The following is a 25168-nucleotide window of genomic DNA, read 5'->3' as shown; positions in this document are numbered from 1 at the left end:
AAAAACAAATTAAACAGTGATATTAGTTCAGATAACACATTGCACCACTGGACTGAATTTGCAATTCTAGGTTTTGCAGCTTTTTCCAGCCTTGTGCCCACCTCTGATTTTCAAGATTTAAAATGTATAAAATCTATTTTATTTATCTTAATGTATTGTAATGTCTTAGAAACTGCAGAATCTAAGTGTCATAAGGAGGTCTCTCTTTTGCTATTTTTGTATCATTACTAGGCCCAATCCTGAAGTCCTTAAGAAGGCAGATTCCTCATTTTATTTAACAGTAGCAGTGGACGAGGTAGGTGAGGATGGATTACAAAACTGGGTCCATTTTGAAACTTGCTACTCCAAAATAAGGACGTTTTTCTGCCTGGCTGGCCCAGCCCTGACTCAGGAATAAAAGGAAGCATTACGCCTCAGAAAGCCAAATTGCTCAGAAGAGTACAGATAACTGTACTGCCCTTTTACAAGGCTGCAATGTGCACTGTTCCTCATCTGGTAGCGAACTCCACTAACAGGTACAGAGTAGAGTGGCTGGCATGATACAGCTTCTCAAGAACAAAGTCTACACGTATAATGTCTCTTAATTAGAGATGGAGTGGTTGGAAAGCACTTGCACATTTTATTATCTCATATGACAAACAATATTAACACCAGCCACATGACCAAAGGATAAACTTGATCTGCAGAAGCATACTTAGAATTTTAAGGAAGAGAAACCTAGAGGGCCCTTATTAAAAATGATTATATAGCATTTTCAGTAAGCAGCCAATAGACTTGCAGTCTGTTCTAGAGCTGGTTACAATATTGTCAGATAAACATTTTTTCATGAACACAAAAAATTGGACAAAAATATATTTTTCCATTTTAAAGAAACAAAAAATTGGAAAACGAAAGCTAAAAAATGAGTTGTAAAAGTGATCTAATTTTGGTAAACATCTTCTGTTTTTATAAAAAAATAATCTGGCTTTGATTTTAGAAAACTCATCTTTTTATTGAAACTGATTTTGAAAACTTTTTTTCATTTTTTGGTTTTTCATTGAAAAACTAAATATTTTCATGGGAAATTTAAGAAAATTCCTGCAAAAACCTCTGGTATTTTTAACCAATTCTAGATTGTTGCCATTACTAAAGAATACCATAAGCCTTTTTGTTTCTGTATAGAAACAGCCAATCCTCATTGACATTTCATAAAAAACAACGCTTTTGATCAAATGGATGGAAAACACTGCATAACCTACTGAGATGAGCAACCATAAAATAATCATAACGATGACAAAAACAGAAATAATGAAGGAGGAAATATTCCTTAAATTAGACATATTTACAGTACAGAATAAAAAATTACTTATATTTGCTCCTTTTGTAATGTACCAGCACAACCTGAACAGATTTGCTTCCAGTAACAAAAATATAAATATTTAATCACTGTGTTCAAATACACCTATCAAGCTGTGAATAAGTTAAAAATAATACTTTAATACTAAAATACTATTAATAAGCCTGGGAGTAAGTTGCTGTTTTCAAACACTACAAGAACACACACAAGAACAAAAAAGAAAAAGGGAACATTTCCTGGTAGAGAGAGACATATATGTGAAAAGGGATTAAGATTTAAATGTTCAATCCAGTTTTATTTTTTTAATGGGTTTTTAAATCTCTGATTTTTACTTTCTGTCTGCAGAGAAAGACTTGCTTAGATATGTGCTGAAAATAACCACAAATTAAGGGCCTACTTTATACTACTAATGGGGGAAAAAAGGATTATGCTTTTTCACTAGATTTTCTTTCATCTTACACTGGAGGAAAATGTGCAAAATATATCTCTTAATAACTAGTTGTGATACAGAGTCTATAATTACAAACAGTGTGTGGTCCAAAGTAGGCTTTTGATTAGTTACGAGTCTAAGAAAAGACAACCCAGGCATGAGCTTGCAATATTTAAGCCCTCAAGTAACTTTTACCACTGCAGTCTTTATTCTGCAGACATGTATTTAACTACTCATATGAGAAGTTTTACTAAGATAAATGGTCACCACACAAGTAAAGCTCCTAAGGCGGAGCTCCTCCTCCTCCTCCTATGTGTGTAGGTGAGAGATTAAATGGGGTGGTTCACCATTGAAAAACAAATTGATAGAATTTTAATTTACTTCCTAAGTCATTAATGTTTATCAATCAATTGAACGACACTAGCATCTTCTTCTAAAACCATATGGTAGAAAGTTGACTACCTTCGATTCTCATTATTGAAAACCATGGGAGCTGGGCTTTGAGAAACAGACAAAATATGGGGGTTGAGAACACTGAAAGTTGCTCAGATAAGCCCTGAGAGAAAAGGGTTACTCTTTCGCAGGCTCAGCTACACATGGAGGAAGGGGCATCCCAGCAGACAGATTTGCATACATGTTCTTGTCATTTGTTACACTCATTATTAAGTTGTGGCCACATCTACATGAGATGCTGACTGCACAGTTATTACTGCACAGTCATTTAGTATTTGCACACTAAATGACTGTGCAGTAACCAGACTTACCATGCAGTAGCATCCCTGAATGAGCTACTATGCAGCCAGCAGCTTGTGTAGATGTGGCCTGTGTAATACAGACTACTCACTACCAAACTTTTTCTGGAGCACAAAGGAAAGGGATCACTCTAAACAGCAAGTTACAAAACCAAACTCAAAACACAACAATCAAAATCTGAAGAAAATTATATATATATAATAACATATCATATTTTAGATATTAATATTATGTTTTAGATATATATATATAAATGTTGGAAACAAGGGTGGAACACCACAAGGCAGCAACAATTCTCATGTCAGTTGTTTTGTCTGATGTCCAGTAGAACAGTTACTCTAGCAAGTGCTGCATCATTTGGCATTCATGTATTCTAATACAAAGGATTTTAGGGATCTTGGCAAGATGCAAACCATAAGACTCACCAATACATCTTACGTACTTTTTTCTAAAGAGTGTTTAGGACAAGATACTCTGTACTCTAACAATAAATTAAATCACCTTCTTAGGCTCTTATTGTTCTTTCACTTCTTTTGGTTCTATATGGGTTTTATTTTTACTTGTTTCATTTCTATTTTATAAAATCCCTTTGTTAAAAGTAAAGGCTTCAGGAAGAAGAAAATAGGAGTGAAATGGACAAAAGAAAGCTGAAAGTTTTCTATTATATCAGTTTGCCCCCATGCCACCATTTGGCTAGTCATAACTACTAGGGCTGTGCAAAGCTTCGGTTCCTGATTTCATTCAGCACAGGTTTGGCCTGATTTGGTGGCCAAATCTCTGAACCCAAACTGAATCAGTGAACCCTTTAATTTCTCCGAATCTAACTGGAGAGATTTGGAAAGATTCAGAGATTTAGACATAGACACAGCTTTAAATGTTTTTCCTACATACCTCAGAGTAGCAGGGGCTTATGAATGCTGCGATGCTGGGGCACTTCTGCTCCACTTCTGGGTTCACCACCAAGCATGTGGAGGCCCTCCCCACACTCCTATACAATGCCCCACGTACCCCAACATCACAGCATTCACAAGCCATGCTGGTAACTCGAGGTATATAGAAAAAACATTTAAAGCTGTGTCTATGTCCAAATCAATGATTCTCTGAATCAGAATTAAATCTTCAGATTCAGATTTGGCACATCAAATCAGGGACAGTGATCCAAATCAACTAACGGAATCATTGTCCCTGATTTGGACTGAACCTGAATCAAATAGGGTCCACTTCGCACACCCCTAATAACTACTATTAGCTTAATCTGGTATTATTTAGATAGACAAAAAAAAAATCTCAAGACTATGTGCCTTGACAGGGGATATGTTTACACTAACATTATTGTCATTATTCCAGTGTAAAAAGGAACTGAAGGATAACACAGTCTTCCTACATCCCCCTAAACTGGGGTTACCTTCCAAAGGAGAAATATCCTTGAAATAATCAAGGATAAAACTACTGGTAAATTACATTGGTATACATGTCTGATCACATCCCTTGCTAACATGAATAGGTTATTTGGTCTCCTGCCAAGTAGTGGTAAGACATTATAATAGCCTACTACTATATTGAACTATCCAAGGACAGCTGGTTATCTGTCCATTCCTAATCCTGACGTAATTTATATCAGTGTACAGAACTGATGTAAATTATTTCAGGTATGTGCTAGTCTGTCCAGGGCCTATATTTCAGTTTCATGCACTTGTCCAAGTCTCAACAAAACACACATGCAATATAAAGAGGCTCAGAGATGTTCTGTTATTGCAGCAAGATACACAGATAATGTAAAAGAAAGATAATGTTTTAGTGCAGATTACAAAACATTGACTTGCTGCAAAGTAGTGAATCCGTGGCTACTAATCAGCTCTATGAGATCAAATTCCAGTAGAATTTACATTTCACACAAGATAAAATGATTTAACCTTTGGACAGAGGGCCTTTGAAAGTTGCCAAAGGGGGAGAAAAGAATCATTTTATAGGGTTTTTATATATTAGTTGAATTTCCATAAGAAAACTGGATAAAGATTCTATCTTCAAGTGTTGGCAGCATTACAGAGAAAGGTATTATTCATCACTATACAGGTATAGACAATTAATATCCAAGAAGGCCAAAAAAGAAAAGATAGCAAATGGAATTCAGCCTGTCACCTAAACCTCTGCCCTTATCTGGAGGTGGATTATTTTTCCTTAGAAATACAATACAGTGAAGCCAAGGGACAATAGTGCTAATTGAGAATTAAGATGTAATTCGCCATAACAAGCTGAAATCTCTTCTATACGAAAAAAATAGCAAAGGCAAAACCTCTATGCATTGAGTGACAGGACTTCTGTTGTATTCCCATTTGAAACAGAAAATTTAGAAAGTACACTAATAGATCAAACTTCAGTTTAGTTATGTTATAGTTGACAAGATTTAAGTTTGTACCGTATGTTTCACCAGTCACCCACAAATGAGGGAATAAAGCAATTCTATCAATATCAATTGATGATAAATCCATATCAGATAGGGAAAACAAGTATGCCAATTTTTGGCAATAAGTAGTTCAAATCCTGTCAGTTAATTCATAGACTCACACTAACTTTACTCAGGAATACATTGTATTGGTGTTTACAAAAGGAGCAACGGGATTGGAGGCCTCTAATAAGGGAGTGTTGAATCATCCCACTCCAACTGCTCTTGCCTGGTGGCATTTTGTTTGTTTCCCTTATTTCCAATTTCTTCTTCTTCTTCGTCCTCCACCTCTTCCTCCTCATCACTTTCATCTGATTCAGCACTGGTTGTATCTTCCTCTTCATCTTCTACCTCTTCCTCCTCTTCCTCAGTCTCCTCTTCTGCTTGGTGAGGCTGTTCATATTTCTATATTGTATTAGCAAAACAAAAAAAGGAAGGAAAGATGCCTGCTCAGTAACTTAAGGGAATATGAAGCTACTGAGCTACTAGATTGACACCTACTGTAACAGACAGGGTAGATTTGCACCTTACAGACTAACTAAAGTGTGTGCGCGTGTGTGTGTGTGTACAGACATGCACACACAGACTTTGGTTAGCCTATAAGGAGCAACTCTATCTGTTGGTTGTAGTTACTTAAACACACACAAAAGCTTTCATGAGCTGAGGTTCACTTCATCATATGCTGTGAAAGGCCTTTTTTACTCTCTCTCACTGTAACACCCATGCAGATTACTATGGCAAAACACGATTTCCACTATTCCATGTTTACCAGGCAGCAAATGAGACAATTAAGTGGACAATACATTCTAAAGGTTTAAGTTGCTGTAACACAAATGAGATATTAGTAAATAATTGTTATAATTTAACTGAGCTACCTACATTTAGCTGCTTTAATCTTTCCTTAATAGTCAGTTTTTTTCAGTCCACTGATCATTTTTATCACAATTGTAATTAATTTCTCAATTGGTTATTATTATCATACTTTTAAAATGGACAGATTGGCTATGTGCTGTTGCTTTACATTTTAAATGTCTACAATATGCAGTAATAGACAGGGCAGTGCTCCTAATCTTTCATTACGCAATTCTTCACCACCTGGTAGATAATCCCCTTTGTCATCCTTTCTAGTACTAATCATTACAATGATAAACAGGAGCCTAATAATCATACTTGCTATTAGTGTTACAGTGGTGCCTAGGGATCCCAACTGGCAATGGGATTCCAGTGTATTAGGTGCTTCACCTGCACAAAGAGGCAATATCCACACTGAAGAGCAATCACGTAAAATATCAGTCTAAATATTATATATACTCAAATCTAAGACAACCCTGTACTAAAGATGATATTCCAATAATTATATTCTATAAATGTAAAATATATACATTTGTTATAACTTTCCATGTATAGAATCTAATTACTGGGGAGTCATTTTTAATTCATCCCTTCCACCTCTACAGAAGGGTAGGCATTAAGGGGGCAGGTGGTGCATCTTGTCGCCTGCTTGTGTCTGCCCTCTGCTTCCCCTCCACAACAGCCTTGCCCTCCCCCCGCCATTCCTCCCAGCCTCTGCTCTCTGCTCCCTCACACAGCCTTTGCTCCCCACTTAGACTCATCTTAAAATCAACTAAATACGGTAGATATTATCTTTCAAGCACTTCAAAGCACAAAAACTAAACAAGCTACAAGCCAAAATGCTAGCTTTAGGAAGTGCTACAGCTTTTCAGTTTTCTTATGTACCTCCATGGGGTTGACAGTAATAGTCAAAGCAGAATCATCCCAATCCATTTCATTTTCTTTGTTTCCTTCATTTTCTGTAGAACTGTGCTGATGAGCTGTCTGAATTCTGTAGACACCCAAGGCTATGATGAAGACTAATATACTAACACAGACTATTATAACTACGGTAGCTACACCTGGAACAACTGAAATGAAAATTCAAAAAGACAAAAGTCATTTTTATGCAAGAGATTTTCCTATACAACACTAACTTTCCACCAACTTTGATTTTTCCCCTCCTCTGTTATTTCTTTATGCTGAAATTCTATCCATCTTACTGCTAATTTCCCATAGTTGCATTTCAGAGGTGACAAATGATAAGACTAAGGCAGAACAAATCAATTTCAGAACAGAGGGCCTTTGATAAAAGGAAGTTCAAATGTTGTTTTTCCATATTATCCCTTTCTGTTAAGAACCCATTTAGAGAACTGACTTCCTTTGTGCGAAAAATTGATATCTATAATTACATAATTTGACAGTTTTCAAAAAACTGGGTGCTGCACTTCAAGAGGGATGTGAACAACATGGAGAGGGTCCCAGAGGAGGGCCACTCGCATGATCAGGGGGCAGCAGGGCAGGCCCTATGAGGAGAGGCTACAGGACCTGAACCTGCTCAGCCTCCACAAGAGAAGGCTGAGGGGGGATCTAGTGCCCTGTTACAAACTAGTCATAGGGGACCAGTAGGCGTTGGGGGAGTCCCTGTTCCCCCGAGGACTGCCAGGAGTGACCAGGAATAACGGTCACAAGCTGGCAGAGGGTAGGTTTAGGTTAGATATCAGGAGGCGCTACTTCACAGTCAGGGCGGCTATGATCTGGTACCAACTTCTAAGAGAAGTGGTGCTGGCTCCTACCCTGGGGATCTTTAAGAGGAGGCTGGATGTGCACCTTGCTGGGGTCGTTTGACCCCAGTACTCTTTCCTGCCATGGCAGGGGGTCGGACTAGATGATCTGCTCAGGTCCCTTCCGACCCTAGAAACTATGAAAATTCTGCCTAGTGGTCTCAGTTAAAAAAAAAAGAATTGTTGTCTTGAAATTTCTAACAGCAGTCAATTTTTTCAAAAAGTAACAATATTAACAAATATTAAAATGCAGTGATTTCTGTGGGATTGTTCACAGGCAAAAGATAGGGTAGTAGACCAGTGAAGGCATTGCCAGAAATATAAATCTGAGCCTTGTTCTGGGTTTGCAGTAAATGTTCTCCGCAGTGGACCAAGCTGGTCATTCATGAGAGCCTAGACATTCAGGCTGGGAAGTCATAAGGATCCAAATGTGATGTCAATGACATCACTCTTAGTTGTGCCAGTGGCTACAGAAAGTGAGCCACTAGGCTTAAGAAGTGCTTTGACTTTTTTATAGGGTATAGTTGAGCCCCTGTAGTTTCATTTGTTTAGTATACTGAATCACAAAAGACACAGCATGTGCACTTGCAGCAGCTCAAATAGAAGCAGTGCAAAATTGAGGCAGGGCTTTTTGCCTCTGTGCATGTGGCTGGATATGCACTTTGTGGTGAACCAAATTGTGCCGCTTGGGGCAAAATAACCCTGCCTGGCTCCTCCTGGATCTGCAGCCAGGGGGAGCTAGAGTCCAGGGCCAGTACCTGTGCTGGCCCCAGTAGTATAAAAACCTGCCCTGACCAGCAGCTCAGGGCTACTTGCCCTCAGTAGCTTCTGGGGCCCGGGCAATTACCGTATCTTCGCGCATATAGCCCACACCCATATATAACCTGCACCCATGTATAACCTGCGGAAAATTGTGTTTTCGTAAAATACTCCATGTATTCCCCTCACCCATGCATTCCCTGCACCCCAAGACATGGCCGCAAGTGCGGGCTCTGCTGGGCTTGCAGGTTCTGTAGGAGAGGAAAGGATGAGGAGCTACTGCCACCAGCCACACTCTGCTGGGCATGGCCACCAGAGCTGGAGCTGGAGCCGGAGCCTGCATCTCCTCATCCCTCGCCTCCCCTGCAGAGCCCACAAGCACATCCCTGGCTGCAGACTCCAGCTCCAGCTCCGGTGGTCATGCCCAGCAGAGTGCGGCTGGCAGTGGGGAGTAGGGCTTGCAGCTCACAGCTCCTCATCCCTCCCCTCCCTGCTCCTGCAGAGCCCCACTCTCCACCACTGCCAGCTGCACTCTGCTGGGCACGGCCACCAGAGCTGGAGCTGGAGCTGAAGCTGAAGCTGGAGCTGGAGCTGGAGCTGGAGCCTGCAGCCGGGAATGGGAGGGGACAGGCTATGCTGTTTTAAAGATTGCATAGCCCACACCCTTGAATAGCCCACACCCACCCATCAAGTTTGTAAAAACGTGTATAGCCTGCGGGCTATACACAAAAATACGGTAGTATCTGGGGACACTATCCTTGTGCCAAATGGACTGCTGAAGTAGCATCCCAAATTCACTTTTTAAAATACCCCCAAATCCATGTTCTTCCACAATTAGAACAAGGGGGGGGGGGGGAGAGATTGATCAGATGGGCAATATTTTATTGCTACATTTACATTGTTAAAGCAACTTGGAAGCCTACCAGTGTCTTTAGCATCATAATAAAATAAATCCTAAATATCTATATGTTTTAATGTTTGCTTTTGATTTCCTTATCCCATGGCGGGTGTGTAATGGGGGGGATTTTTTAGGAGGGGAGTAGGAAGTGGGGTGAGTGTGGAGGGATGTGGGAGGAATGCGAGTCAGTGTGTGGGTAGGTGTGGGGAGACTGTGGGTATGGGGCTGCTTAGGAAGGGTGGGTTCTCTGTCCCCCAAAGGGCAGAGCCCCTACCACAACACATGGACTGCCCTGCCTGCAGGGTCCCAGCCCCCGCAAGGGCTACAGCCCCCGCACCCAAACTCCCCCACCCCACCCCCGGTCTCCAGCCCCCTGCTTGTTTTCCTGCTCATCTCCAGTCCCCAGCTCCCCAGGTGGAAGAGCAAGCAGGGGGAGTGAACAGGGAGTCCAGCCAACCCCCTACTTCCCTGGCATGAAGCTGCGTCCAGGTGCCTGCAGCTTGCAAATTTGCAGTGTGGGGAACATTTTTTTGTTCCTACACATGCCTCTTGCAGCATCTCAGAGGGGGTTGAGATGCCGCAAGAGGCATGTGTGCGCTTGTCTGGACACGCCCACAAGGAAAAATCATAAGTACTGTATGAGTGATTTTTATAAAGTTAATACCTGAGCCATGAATACTGTTTATGCTTTCCTCTGGATGGTGAATAGATTGCAAAAATTGTGGCTGTACTACCATATGATTTATGTGCTCCATGAAATTAGAGTTGGAGTTGTGTAGAATATTCACCTGGAAAAAAAAAAGAGTCTGTTGTTATTAAGTGATACAAAATTTCAACAGATTTTTTTCTTGTGTCTGGAATTGTAATATGAAGCTCCTTATCTGACAGGGAGATGTGATCATCAGTAGGGATAATGGTTTTCTCTGTTTAAAAAGCTCAAATTCTCTGATTAAAACCCCCCAAATCTGTGTTTTCCATGATTAAAATGAAATGCCACTATATATGTAAAATTGAACACAATGTTTTATTGATATATGTACAAATTTAAAGCAATTTGGAAGCCTACCAGGGCCTCAGTCATTATAATAGCATAAATTCTAAATACCTATAAATTTTTGCATTTGATTTGTTTTTTTTATTGTGGAAAATCAAAGCTCCCTTTGTCCCCTTTACTTAACAGGATGTGGGTCCAACTGTGGCTGTCCCCACACTGCTTTGTGGCCCTGAGCAGCCCTAATATGCTGATGCCCTACCCCTGCCCCTCATTCCCAGCTCAAACCCTGCTGGCCCTGCCAGTGCCCCTCACTCCTGACCCACAGCCCCCTGGCCCTGCCAGCCCAGCCACGCAGCTCCCTGCCACTCCCAAAGTCCCACCACCACCATTCCCTTCCCCTGCTGGAGGGGCAGGTGCCTCTGGGCAGGCCCTGCTGGCAACAGCACAAAGCTGGGCTTCCTGGTGGCATCAAGTACTGCCTCTGCCCTCCTGTTCCACTGCAGCCAAGAGGTACTCGGACATCTTCCCCCAGCCCCCGCAGGCACTCACCCCCTGTTCCACATACACACATATGCCCCACCTCCCCCTGGAGTCCCCCAGTCCCTAGGCCCTGGCCCTCCAACCACCCTATCCCACAGACTTACCTGTATCCAGCTGCCAGGGTTGTTTCCACCACCCTGCATGGCTTTATGTCAGCCACGTGTGTGTGCATGTGCATACACACGTGGTGCCCCCTGCCTCCAATCACCCTCCCCCTTCACCTTCCAGCTCCAAGAAGCTCCTTGCAGCCTAGAAGACTGTCAGCTTGCAAGGGGAATCCCACAGTTTCCTGAGGTTTTTTCCTTTAAAAGGGGAAAATCCTTGATTTTTCCTTTAAGGAAGAAAATCCACATTTTCCCACATCTTTCTGCTACAAACAGAAAACCCAGATTCTTGATAGTAGACAGATCTCCTCTATAAGATGACAATTCAGTGTGTTTAGATTAGAGAGACAAGGATCAGATGTTTCCCAAACCAGCTAACCTATCCCTGGCTATTTTAAGATTTTACTGAGCTGCTTTGTTATTGTTAGTTCTGAATGGACTCAAAGGCTAAAGAACCCCCTTTTTTCTTTTCTCTGAAGGAATACCATCTCTTTGTACATATCATATCATATGAAGGTGTCCTATTGACATCAGTAGTTTTATCGCTTGAGCAGGGGGAAGACTGGGAATGTAGAGTTCTTATTAGCACAAGCTGAAATTGTCTTAAATCCACCCTTGCCTAAACTGTAGCTTAAGTAGCTTAAGCCTAAATCCAGCACTGCCCTCACTTTTTAAATTTCAGTTCCAATATGAATAATGTGATTTTTTCAGGCTAACTCCATAATTCATGCCAAAGCTGATAACTTTATTCTAGTAAAATGATTTCTAAACTTTCCAAGGAAACTTGGAAAGATCCATATAGCTTTATAAGTAAGTTGTTCATGCACAAAAATTGATAGCTGCACATCCAAAATAAGGAATGTAACAATAACATTGTTTGTATTTGTATTATCCTTGTTAGGTAAACAAACTGCATGGTTGAATTCAGTAGCACAATAACTAGCAGCAGTTGAGTTTTGCCCTTATTTAATAATTTGGCATGAACTAAATTTTAGGTATGCAAAAGCATTTGAGCTTTGGAACTGGTTCATATTCATTTTATTGACAATTTTCCAGGCCAAACATCTCTCTGCTTATGTATTTGTTCTGGGAATATTTGTTACTCTAGTCTGTTAGAGACTCTTGCCCTTTTTATACTGCTATAGGATCCATGTTTTCATTATGTGTGCTGTTTCAGCACTTAACATACAACATATAAGAGTAAGGGCATGGAACTGATAGCCCAGAGCTGAACACTGCAAAAGATTTATAGAATTTGAAATGTTAAGGAGGGTCCAAATATGCAAATTACTTCTACCTCTAAAATGACTGAATAACACCCTATCCAAATGCACACACATTTTAGATTTTGATCCTGGTCCACTTTTCTGCCTTTGAGCCTGTCCTCAAAAACTGACACAGGTAAGCCCTTTTTTTTCTTAATTCTTCTGTAAATTCACTTACTCAGACATAAAAGTTTTTCTTATTCAGCTGTCTTCAGGATGTCTGCTACAAAGTCTACTCTGGAAAGTGACTGTGTAAAAATGGTATTCAATTATTCAAGAAGGCAGCTTCCTATATGTACACTGTCATATCTACTAATGTAAGTGATTGATATATATTTACATCTCCTAGTATTGTGGAGCTATCCCAGATATGGAAGAGTGATTTGAATTTGGTTTTAAGTTGTGAAACAATAGAAATTTTCATTTAGTTCCAAATGAATGGTCATGTTCATCCTTCACTGAAGATAATAGAGTCAGGCATATAACAGCTATGCACAACACGCAGACTGCAGGGTGTATGAGGCCCACCAAGGCAAACTTAGTACTCTGCCATAATTTTTTATTAAAAGAAAAAGGATTTAAAAAAACAAACCAGTGAGTCCTGTGTCCTCAGTGTGGAGCAATTGATTAATTTGGATGAGAGATCCTTTTTACAAACGTATTGAGAGCATACATCCAATCAAAATCGATCCCACTAGTGATGTCCAAGGGAAAGTGAACTTTTCAAGTGGCCTTCAATAAAGTTTGAGTTGTTTTCCCCTGGCAGTAGCTAAGAAGAACATATGCAGAATCTTTAGGGGGTTGATCACTGGCAGAACAAATACCATTTGGGTTTTAGAACACAGATTGAATCTCTCAAACCTCTGGACCATTTTCTGTAGTTTAGACTATTTAGCTTATTTTGCCAGTATAATTTGGGATCCTAATCAGAAAAAAACAACAGAAGTAGCCATCCCTGAAATACAAAATCATAGAAACATAGAGAAATGGGGCTGGATGGGACCTCTGTTAGTCATCTAGGCCAGCCCCCAGCTCAAGGCAAGATCATTCGTAACTAAGCCATTCCACACAATTGTCTGTCTGACCTACTTTTAAAAGTTTCCAGTTATGGAGATTCCACAATCATTCTAGGCAGCCTGTTCCAATAATTAACCAACCCCATAGCAAGAAGTACTATCAAGTACTACCAACTCTATTTGCATACATCAGGGCTATTCAACTTCCAAGCAGCTCAGAGGCCACATGCCCATGCAAGTCACACCATTGGGCTACAAAACACATAGAGACTCCCACTCCTGCCTGGGTATCATGGGCTGTATTGCCCTGGGATCAGGGCAGGAAGTGCAAGCCAGAGAAAGGAGGGGCACCTCAGGGTCCCCAGCTGCTGCTGCTGCTGCCAGAACAGTAGGGGGAGCAATGGCTGAATGGGAAACCACAACAAAACAGTTGTTACAACTTCTTGTAATGACTTCTACTTAGTGGCCCCTAATGAAGAATTAAACATATACTTGAAAAGTTGGCATATTAGACTGGGACTTTGAGCCATCTAGTCTTAAAGCCTGCCTTTTGGAATGCCTAATACTTGAGCATACTCTTAACAGCTGCCACATGAATTCCGGTTAAGATGGATAAAGTCATCATTAAAAAACAAGAAAAGTTGCCCATTGGATTTGGGTCCTACTGTTGATACAGGAAAGGACAGCAGGATGGGACTTGCATACCTTTTCCCTGTGCTGTGTATGTTTTGCAAATCAACAGAAAGGTTTAATCCTGGGGATCTTAATTTGATACATTTTACCATTCTGGAATTCATTGCAAAGAAAAAGTACAGTGGATTAAGTTCTGGTGAGATGCTTTTAATAGTACTGCATACAGAATTGAAAGGATGCTCTTGGTCATGCTGAAACAGCCTGCTTGATGCTAGGCAGAGTCTGCTGATCTAAGTTCTACAATCACCTGCAATATCTCACATTACTGTGCAGAGGAAGCAACAGTATTTAGTCTCATTAGCGTGAGACAAAGCATGCAAATTTGCTGTTCTATATGCAGTGGTTTGGTGGCAAGTGACCACGTATGAGCAGCGTATTGATTCTGAAGTTGAAATATGCACTAATTCCTACTATTCCTAAAAATAACATAATAAGATACTTTCATTTCTCTAAAAAACTGAACTCACCTCTATGGTCACTCTGATTAAGGAGAAGTAAATTCACCTGGATGATCTTGATCAGTAGATTAAGGATGTACCATTTAACTTATTGCAAGTGACTAACTTTTGGTGGCACTAAAAACAGCAGTAATGCCTACTAAAAAAGTAAACTGAGTGAAACTGGAAAGTAATGAGCTTCCCCTGTGAAACATTTCAGCAGGAATATAAAACTTGAAAAATATATTGGAGCTTGCATGTGGGAAGCAAGCAGTGGAGAAAAAAGGAAGGGAAACCTAAACCTCCACTCTGAATGGGGAAAAATGTAATTTGGGATATTAATGTCATATTTAAGTTCACCTTTTCATTGGATGTTGCTGAGTACCTCTCATTAATGAAAGATGAAAACTCTTTCAGTTTTCCTTACTAAAGACATGACAGTTCTATATATTATATGGCAGGTGATACATTTTAACTTTTTATATTATTATTATTATTTTATTACAGCACATAAAATGTACTAATCAGTGTACACATCTACACACACACACACACAGAGATATTCAATCCTTGAGGAAAGAAATAGGGTTTGCCAAAGTTAAGTTGGTGAAGTTTGTGAAAAAATGCATCTTTATATTACTCACCTCCAAATTAAATTCATTGCTGGTGTAACGCCCATTCAGCTCGGAACACTTCACCCTAAACTTTCTGTCAAAGATGTTTGAAGTATGCCAATTACGATATCGAACCTGTCGAAGCACCTGTTCATAGTTTCTCATTGTGTCCACACCTGAATCAATAACATAGCATTAATGAGTACCCAGGGGTGCTTTAAGGCAAACACTGTAAAAACCCTTGTATTTGTACTGTACTGTAGAAGCATTGTACTGTACAGGGAAATTACATGGTATGAGAAAGAACAATAATTTGAACAGAACATTATGAAAATAGGAATGTATCAAGGATTCCAACTCACATCAAATTAAGCGAGAGAAATGTTAGGACATTAGGGACTTCAACAAAATCTCGTATTTCCATAATAGAGAGGAAAAATAATTTAAATATTGTAACCCAGATTATAATATGAACTGTAATAGGTTAGGCAGTGGTCACTGCTGAGCTGGTAACCAAACGTAGCCCCTCTCCTTGTATACTGTTTTATGCAACTTGACACAGGTTTTTCCAGTCAAAGGGAACACAGATTCTGCTCCACTGTATGCTTGTGGAGGAGTCTCTTGTTTCCCTGCAAGTGGTTTGCAGATGTTGACTCCAATAAGGTGAATTAGGGTACTTACACAAGTTACATTTTTCACACGATCTGGCTCCTGAAACTGCCTACAGCTGTGACGTAACACACACCAACAGCAGCAGAGTGCTTTTAAAATGGGTGGTCACATGAAAAATTAACCCTTGATAAATCAGCTATTAGCTGGAGGCGCTATAGTGCACAGTGTTCAGGTTCCCTTGAGGGCTAACAGCAAGCACTGGCCCAGCCCCACCCCTGGGGCTGTCAGCCGGGGGGATGGAAAGCGGGGGGCAAAGACAGAGGATGAGGGGCCAGCACACAGCTGCCAGCTGGGCACTGCCATGGTCAGAGCTGGGGTTGAGGGGTGGAACGGAGTCCCTTTGCCTCGTGGGCTCCTCTGAGTTACCCCAGCTAGGGTATAGGGGGGAGCCAGGCTGGGCATGTGAAACAAGGGTACTCTGTTCCACCCTGCCCCAAACCTAGTTCTGGCCAAGGCAGAGCCAAGCTGGCAGCTGCATGCTGCTGCTGTCAAGAGGCTTGAGCTGGGGGTGAGGGAAAGGAGATCCCCTTTGTCTGCCCACCCAAGCCTCTTGACAGGGGCAGCCTACAGCTGTAGGCTTGGCTTTGCTGTGGCCAGAGCTGAGGGGGAGGCTGGGGGACAGGGCTGGTGTGGCAGCCTCCTCAGAGGCTGCTGGAGCACTCCCACTTACTGGCCAGGGCCAGTGCAGGTAGCCTTGAGCCTCCATGACCCAAAAGGCTTGGGAGGGGGCACTTAACTCATTGCACTTTGTGTATAGCACCACAAGTTAGAGCGCAGCCCCTAAACTTCTGTAAGCACCCTAGTTACAACCGGGGGCAGGAGGGGTGGGCTACACCATGGAGCTCAGGGTAAAACTGTGCTTTTCCGTGGTACAAGCTGCTCTACAGCTTGTCTATGGTAAGTTCTCTTCAGCCTTACCAGGAAAAAACAAACTAGCCCTTTCATTTGAAAAAATGTAATTGAAATAGAAAGAAGGGACGTCCATAAGCGTACCATAGATTGAATAGCCTGTTGTTGAATTTGTGGCATCGAGATGTTTTCCTTGAATTTCCTTATGATCCAGCTCTAAACATTCCTGTTTAGGATCTAGCTCCAAGCCAATAACCAAAATGTCACAGAAATCCAAGTTGTGAAGCATTTCTTCTAACACAATTGGCTTATAGACTGTGAACATAGAGAACACACCATACAGAAATAAGCAAAATCAGAGAAACACCTTCACATGCTAGTATAATGTGGCTTGCATCACAACTGTCAGTTTGCATTGGGAACGGATGAATAGTCTTTGGCAGGTATCAAACACAAACTATAGTATGCGAATCAAAAGGAAGCAGTCATAAATGCCCAAACCCAGTGGTGATGAGAGCACATGACTACCTAGACTGATGCATGATATACTCCACCATAATAAAAACAACCACTTAAGAGTATATTAGAAAAATAAAATTAAGACTTCATCTTGGAGTAAATTCATGTTAACATTGTGTTTTTGAAGACTATACTGATATCATCCTGGTGTTTCTTGATGCAGGACATTACTCCACATGCCAAGGAATGGAGAACTCAAAGTATAATTTTTTCTTTCTATGACTGCATGATTCTCTCAATGATTCTATGGCCCATAAAAAACTCTGCATTACAGAAAATGGTGTGCCATCTATCCAAGAACTAGTATGGTCATAAATGGAATTACCAAATAATCACATATTATCCTGACTTAAAGAAATTGAGTTGCAAACTGTGTCTTCTTCAAATAGTGTAGGATAAAAAAAATCCTGTCATAGAAGAAAGAGTTGCATGTCGATTTAAGATTTCAATTCTCTGGTCCACTTGGCACAAAGTGGTTGGAAAGGTTGTTTAACTGACTGCCCAAGGATGCTCCTTACATAGGATGAATTTCTAGAATGACAGTGACTTTTGTCACCCCTTGCCAGGCTTTGACTGCAGGGACTGTTTGCAGGAGGCAGAAATAGAAGAACTTTTTGCCTTAGCCTCTCTTGCATTTAGGATAGTGAGTCATAACTAGCTTAACTCAGTCATACAACCTTAAGGCTATTCTAAGTCATACCAGAGACCTGACCAGTCCCCAGGATCATGGAAACACATATAGGACTGAGTCATCATTGCTTTAGTCCCCTCAACTATGCTATATATATCTTTACAGCACCTGGTGATGTAGTTTTAAATATTATGTTAAGGAAGTTTTCTAAGATCAGTGAAAAATTAACACAAGTTACATACAGCAATATTTATAATAGCCTCTGTACTTCAATCTCTCATGCAATAACTAAGTCGACTGAAAGAATTATTCAAGCCATGTAATGAAGTAATTATGCATAATTCAATATTGTTTGCAAAAATGGAAACTTTCCCCACAATTATTGCACCATTTCATCTGAAAAATACTTTAACCATCTGTTTTTAAACACACATAATGATTGTAGACGCCTCAAAAACAAACCTGCAAAAATGCCTTGGGGCCATATTTTATAGGTGTGTAGGTGCCTAATTCCCAAGAACTTACATACCCTTAAAATCTGTCCCATAGTCACATTTGAAAACAAAGCTTAAACATTCAGCAGTGATCAAAGTAATGGATAAATGAATTTAACACTGGGGACTCAGCAATTCAACAACTTAAAGGGATGCTACCTAGATTCTTATGTAGGAGACTTCTAAAAAGTTGTTAGTGTTCATGGATATGCAGTTATTTATTAGCAGCATCCTTAACATGCAGAAGGAATTGTTCTTCTCTTTGCTACACAGGTAACTTTTTGATGGATTAGCCCACATGAAGTGCATATTATGACATAAAATACTCTCTGTTTTTTAGAGCACAGGAATAGTTTAAGGCAACTGATAATTAGGTTTATTATAGAAACATGGCCTCAGGGAATCCATGCCCCTAAACTTACCAATCATTAATGAATGGTTTCATCATTTCTTAAAGATGTGTGAATGGTTGCTACTTGTACTGTTCTGATGGATGCTGTTCAGAGTGATTCTTCAGCTGTTATTTATTTTTTAATTACACTTTAGAACCACAGCTCAAAGCCAGACCTTTTAATGAGGATTTTAGTCTCCTTACTTGTATTTCCTGAAGTTCCCCTACCATTGAATACTAATATTTCTATTAACATTCATAATAATGCTAATAATAGTAATAGGTTATTATAGAGTTATTTTCATGTGTAATTTTAAAAAAATGCTTTACAGAGGAGGTCAATATTATTAATCCCATTTCACAGATTCAAACCCTGAGGTACAGGAAGGTAAAATGACTTGTCCAGATTCAGTCACAAGGCCAGTAGCAAAGCTAGGAATAGAATCCACTTTTTCCCCCTAAGTCATGAGATTTGATGTTACACCACAATAAGGAGAAGTCAACTGTTCAAAAGTAAATGTAAACAAGATTGCCAAAGGTTTACGGGAACTGTTCCAAAAGAACAGACATTTAGAGGTCTGACGAACTTTTGCTAGTGGATTTTGTTGGAACTCTGCTACTATGCCCCAGATAAAGTCTCTCTAACCTTGTCCAAAGAAAAGATTTTTAGATACAACGCTACAATTATCTGACTCCTAGAACCAGCGTTTCCCAACCAGTGTGCCACGGCACACTGGTGGGCTGTCAGGCATGAACAGGTGTACCACACCCACCATTTGACTGTCTGTCCACAGCAGCATCAGGTGGGGGGCATAGCTCCAGCCAATGATTCAAGTGCTGTGCCACCCTCCCCCTGCTGCTCCATGTCTGGCCACATGCCACCCCCCCCGCCGCCCACGTCCGGTGTGCCATAATGTTTTATTTATTCATGTAAGTGCGCCCATGGGATGGAAAAGGTTGGGAAACACTGTCCGAAGCAGTCAACGATCTAGCAGAGGGACTCTTAACTTGCTTGTACTGTATACCTAACACAAGATGTTAATTCCTATTTAGAGTACTACTACAATAGAAGTAATAGTGCTGAAAACAAATCCACAAACCTCTATCATTTTCTTTAAAGTCCACAGGATGTTCCGTTTTGGTGACTGTGCTGACAATTCTGATATCTGGAAACAGAGTCACCCCTCTCTCACTTTCAAATTGTGTAGCTGGTCTAGCAAAGTGATCCATTCCACTTATTGTAATCTTGGGCTCATTAGCCTGAAACACCATGACATAGGCATCTATATCTGGGATACTAATGCAGACATCTTCACCAAAACATCTGAAAAATATATTATTCATTAACCACATGAACTGTTTTTTTTATATTACAGACATATGCTATACAGCAAGCTGATTTGGCTCCCTAACCCAGTTTTTTATGCACAATTCCACTATCCAGTGCCTGGCTGATGAATTTTTATACCCATCACCCCATCCTTATTTTAACTACCTTTGCACTGTGCTCAGTCCACGACATACTCTTCTCCATCAGAATATTTTTCTAAACTCATGCAGCCATCTGCATGTGTTAGTGGTGACAGTACCACCTCTGAGTTACCAATTTCACACATATACAAAAAGTTCATTACTCTTGAATAGTTCAACATACCTAATAAAGGTAAGTATGTAGGTAGCATTTAGATGCTTAATCAGCATATAACAAAGCCATCAATAGTTAAAATTATTTAGACAGCAACTAATATTAGCAAACCTGAAAGTAAGTAATCGGGTTGATAGTTAATGTTTATAATATGACTATCTTGTTACATGTGAATGAAGAGCCTAACTATATAATTTACACTGAATGAATTATTAGCTCAGTGCTGCATATGTGCACCCCACAACTTCAGTTGAAGTCAATGGATGTTCAGGATCTACAACAAATGGAAGACTTGTCTTCTGCTATGCCAAAGTGAAAATGTTATTGTTTTATTATAACAGTGGAATGATACCAGTGGGATGCATTCATTTTTATTTAGTCCACAAGGTTCCAATGCTACTATGGCAGCAGCAAGCAGAAAGAATGTTTCTAGCATTAGGGATACTGTCGCTCGGGATGGATATTCTGTTAATTATAATAGGCCTGGTTAAAAGTCATAGCTCTAGCTATGCCAGAAGATACTTTAATTGGTGAAAAAGGAATAAGGATTATATTTACATTCAGTTGCTATATAATAAACACATTCAGTCTTCAAAGTAGACTGAATGCTTTAGGCTCCATATTGTACACAGCTAAACTACCCTTACAAGAACAGTATTATGAAAGCAAAGTATCATAAGAAAACCTCAAATTAATTCAGCACAAAACTAAATGTCCATAATTTAATTGCATAATGTATCTATATCTATGAATCAAAATTCAGTTTTTATATTTCCAAAGGAAAAGAGTAATTCATTTAATAAATATTAGTGATATAATCAACTTAATTTAATACAACTTACTGGACTTTAGAAGAGACTTTAAGACGCCGTACACCTGCAGTAGGGAACTGTCTAGAGTTGATATATGAGACCTTTCGGAGAGCTTGATTTATATTCTCAATATCATCTCCCTCCATGACAAGGACTGACTGGGAAGGGTTGAAGTGGTACTGGGAAAATGCACATAATTAGTACATCAGGAAACGGGTGCAGAGTAAAGAATAGCACCTTGCTAGGGAACTCCTCAAAGAGACTCATTAGAATTATAACAATTTAAAAAAAAATCTAGTTAGTAGCTATTGTTAGTTAGGTATACATATATTGCTTTTAGGAATAAGTACCAGGCAAATACTCTTCAATCACCCATCTTAATAGTTACTGATATAATTAACTACATAGTAAATTAGAAGCCAGGCAAAGAATTTGAATCTAGATTATTTACCTAGTTGCTCATATTACTGCAACTTCGTATTTCATAAATGCAACTTACCATCATCATCACCATTATTATTATTACTGCAAAATATTCTAGGTCAAATTTACTTATGGCAGACAATTGTTAACTTCAGAGTTATGCCATGAGGGTGTTTGTCCTACTTTTTAAAAAATTCTTTGTGTGTTTTTATTTCAGGTAACTTTTGAGACATTTTTGATTGTAAATGAACCAAGCTTTCCCAAGCTTTATAAAAAACAAGTTTTTTATAAACTTTTCCTTCCACAGCCCCATCAACGTCTATCACAATCACAATCAAAAGGATTCTCCCCATCCTGTCTTGTGACCATAGGAAATACCACTATTAAAATTGGGGCTCTGCCATGGTAAAAACAGATGCTCATCTGAACTGACAGGTCTTAAAGATTCAAGTGTTTTCCTTGTAGCCCTGCTGATCTCTCTCATGTCTATAGCACTGAAAGTGAAAAGGCACTAGCCTGCTGACACTTTCTATATACAAACTGCAAACAGTGATTCATTTTTCCACCATCAGGACTCACTCAAATTCTATTATTTTCTGAGATGAATAAGTTTGTCTTCTGTTTGGGTTTTTGTAGTTGTTAATCTCCTTTTGAAAGATGCCTATTAATCGGTTCAACAAACCATTTGTGCCACATAGAAATACAACTTACTGGAAAACCATATCAATCCCTAAATTTACATCTTATTGCTTATGTTACATAAAACATAAGGAAATGTACAATAAATGCACTTTCATTTCATGCTGTTCCCCCACAACGAAGACTGTTGATTATGTGAACATGTTTTATTTGATATACAACACAAGTATCTGCACACTATGAGAAAATAATGTTAAAAGATAAAGATTAAATGGAATATGGAAATGAGAGGCAGAATAAGCCTTCAGATGAATAGAACAGAGAAAAAGGTTCAGGCCTTGTGCATACAGATCACGCAGTATTTTAGAGGGTTTTTTACAAAAGAATGTAGGCATGGACATGCATATCATACTTTTTTAGCCATAGGGTAGTAATAATAGAGATTAAACTCAACCTAGCTAGTTAACTTAATACTTCAGCTGCCAAAACATCTGGAAGACTGCCAAAGGGACTAGAGAATGCCCTAGTCTAGCCCCCTTTTCTCTTTCTCATTAAAAAAACAGGCTAAAAATAGCAACAATGTGGACAGTATCTCTGAGAGGTACTGCGGATATATGAAAAGTAGTCTGCAGAAAAGAGCAGAAAGACCAAAACCACAGTGAAAGAAATATTGTGTTATTAATATTGTGTTAAAATATGATTTCCTAGGCAGATATACAGCAGCTTGATTCAGGGTCCAAAGTAATTGGCTGACACTCCTGTTCGTATTACTATATGGTTAAATTTACCTAATGTAAGATATGTGGAATAGACTCCCCCCGGGCATAGTGGGAAATAGACTCCCCCCAGAAGTGGTGCAAGCACTTAAACGTTTAAGAAACACTTGGATGCTCTTCTTGCTGGGGTCATCTGACACCAGCTGACTTCCTGCCCTTTGGGCAGGAGACTGGATCTTGTGAGGTCCCTTCCAGCCCTAACATGTATGAAATCTATGAAGTGCCATGCAAATACCTATGTTATACCTACCAGTGGATGGTAGCATACAACATTTTGATATCAACTTTGTTTATTTTAGATTTTATTTTATTTATTCTATTTTATTTATTTATTTATTTAATATCTGTCCAAGGTCAGATGCCAACTCACTCCCTTTTATTTGTACTTCCCATGGGCATGCCGACTAGGAAACCCAACATCTGTGAATCTTTGACTGCTGCTTTCATTTTTGGCCTTTTGCTATTACTCTGACTATTGGACTGGCTGGAAGGTAAGAAATGAAAAGAATCAGCTTTAAAGAAACAGCTAGCCACTGCTATAATTCTGCAAAAAAAATAAAATAATAATAATGAAATTCAGTGTGTGAAAAGAGAGAAAAAATCCCTTGTCTTAATTTTTCTCAGCTACTGCTGTTCCACTAAGAAAACCAATCACCCATGATGGAGCAACAGTGGGAAGTAAAACTGAAGAGAGTTTTTTTCTATCCCTATGAAACAACAGGGTGTTATAATATTGTAGATTTCAAAATGACAATAGGGCTAGGGACAGAAGTTATATATACACTGATTTAAATTATCAGAAACTGATTTAAACCCATAACAACAGAAATTCAGTGCACTTAAAGAACTTTCGAAATGGCTGAAACTGGTTTAAGATAAATTTAGTTGGAAATAGTATTAGACTTAACTGATTTTGGTCAAACCAGTTTATGAACTGTCCCAGATCCCCTCCTGTCTCAAGTTAATTCATAGTCCCCTAGCATCCCAGGATGCTTTGCAGCTCTGGCCTTTGTTGTCTGCTCTAGCAAGCAGGGTCTGCCCTGCCCCTCCTGCTGGTCTGGGGAAAGGGGCCAGGAGATTTCAGCAGGGTTTTGATTCTACCCCTCCAGAGCCAGGAGCTGGAACTAGGAACCATGCCCCCTCCTCAGTCTGAGGGGGGCGAGGGGGAGAACCTACAGCAAGGGACTTGGCTCGGCACCCTCAGAACCAGGAGCAGGCCTGGAGTCCTCCAGTCATACCCCCTTCTCAGCCCCCAAGCCAGCTGAGGAGGGAGAAGCCCACAGTGAGGCTAGTGTCCACCCCCAGAACCAGGATCTGGGAGCCACACCCACACCTCAGCCTTCAGGCTGGCTGAGGGATGGGGAGAAAGCCCACAGTGAGGGCCTTGGCTCTGCTTTTCAGAGCTGTGAGAATAGCCGGAGTCCCTTAGCTCTTCCCCCATCTCAGCCTCTGGGCTGGTTGAGGGAAGAGGGTGGGAAAGCCTGCACCAGGATGTGGCTTTGCCCTCCCCCCTCCCCAAGCCAGGAGCAGAGCTGGAGTCTCCTAGTCATGCCTGCTTCTCAGCCTCCAGGCCAACTGATGGGGGGGCATGGCTCCCAGCTCTGGGGGAAGAGTCAAGCCCCAATGCAGGCTTCTGTCCCCCTTCCCTCACCATGAGGCAGCTTGGAGGCTGAGGATGGAGTATAGCTCTTGGCTCTAGGGAGCAGAGCCAAGCCCCCTCACCTCTCCCATCAGCCAGCCTGGCAGCTGAGAAGGAGGTCTAGCTAGGGGACTCCAGCCCCACCCCAGCTCTGAGGGGGATAGGGGGTAGTGGAGCCAAGCCACCTGCTGTAGTCCCACCCCATCCAGCCTAGGGGCTTAGGTGGGGGCATGGCTCTGTGGGAGGAACCAAGGTGGGTTTCCCCTCTACCCTCAGCTAGCCAGAGGCTGAGAAGGGGTTGTTGCTAGGGGACTCCAGGCCTGCTCCCAGCTTTCAGGGGCAGAGCCAAGCCCCTTGCTGTGGACTTCTATCTCCCACTCTCCTCAGAGAGCCCCAAGCCTAAGGAAGAGCATGGCTTCTGGATCTGGGGGCAGAGTCAAGCCCAGGTTGGGTTTCCCTCCACTGTCCCCTCAGCTGGAAGGGAGGCTGAGAAGGATGCATAGCTAGGAGACTCCAGCCCCACTCTAGCTCCCAGTCCTCACTGCAGGCTTCCTCCACCCCACTTCATAGAATCATAGATGTAGGGTCAGAAGGGACCTTATAGATCTTCAAGTCCGACCCCCTGCCAGGGCAGGAGAAAAAAAACTGGGCTCAAATAATCCCAGCTAGGTAGGCATCAAGCCTCCTCTTAAAGACCCCCAGGGTAGGAGCCAGCACCACTTCCTTTGGAAGTTGGTTCCAGATCCTAGCCACCCTAACTGTGAAGTAGTTCTTACAGATG

The 25168-nt window shown here is 40.8% G+C and overlaps 1 protein-coding gene across 2 annotated transcripts in view; it reads right to left on the bottom strand.

The window, feature by feature from the left end:
- Positions 1 to 25168, bottom strand: part of CLSTN2 (calsyntenin 2) — an 840356-nt gene that overhangs the window by 8145 nt on the left and 807043 nt on the right. For both annotated transcript variants that reach the window (XM_090056008.1, XM_090056009.1), the window contains 7 exons: positions 20941 to 21089; positions 19554 to 19777; positions 16563 to 16733; positions 14928 to 15073; positions 9899 to 10022; positions 6700 to 6884; positions 5192 to 5367 (listed from right to left, as the gene is read on the bottom strand). In XM_090056008.1, the coding sequence (XP_089912134.1) occupies positions 5192 to 5367; positions 6700 to 6884; positions 9899 to 10022; positions 14928 to 15073; positions 16563 to 16733; positions 19554 to 19777; positions 20941 to 21089 (1175 nt within the window). The remainder of the gene's footprint in view (positions 1 to 5191; positions 5368 to 6699; positions 6885 to 9898; positions 10023 to 14927; positions 15074 to 16562; positions 16734 to 19553; positions 19778 to 20940; positions 21090 to 25168) is intronic.

The sequence above is a fragment of the Crocodylus siamensis genome, chromosome 6 (assembly GCF_052110815.1).
Source record: "Crocodylus siamensis isolate JL-2025a chromosome 6, ASM5211081v1, whole genome shotgun sequence".
NCBI lineage: Eukaryota > Metazoa > Chordata > Crocodylia > Crocodylidae > Crocodylus > Crocodylus siamensis.
The sequence above is the reverse complement of the archived record's forward strand: the minus strand, read 5'-3'. Positions and strand labels throughout refer to the sequence as shown.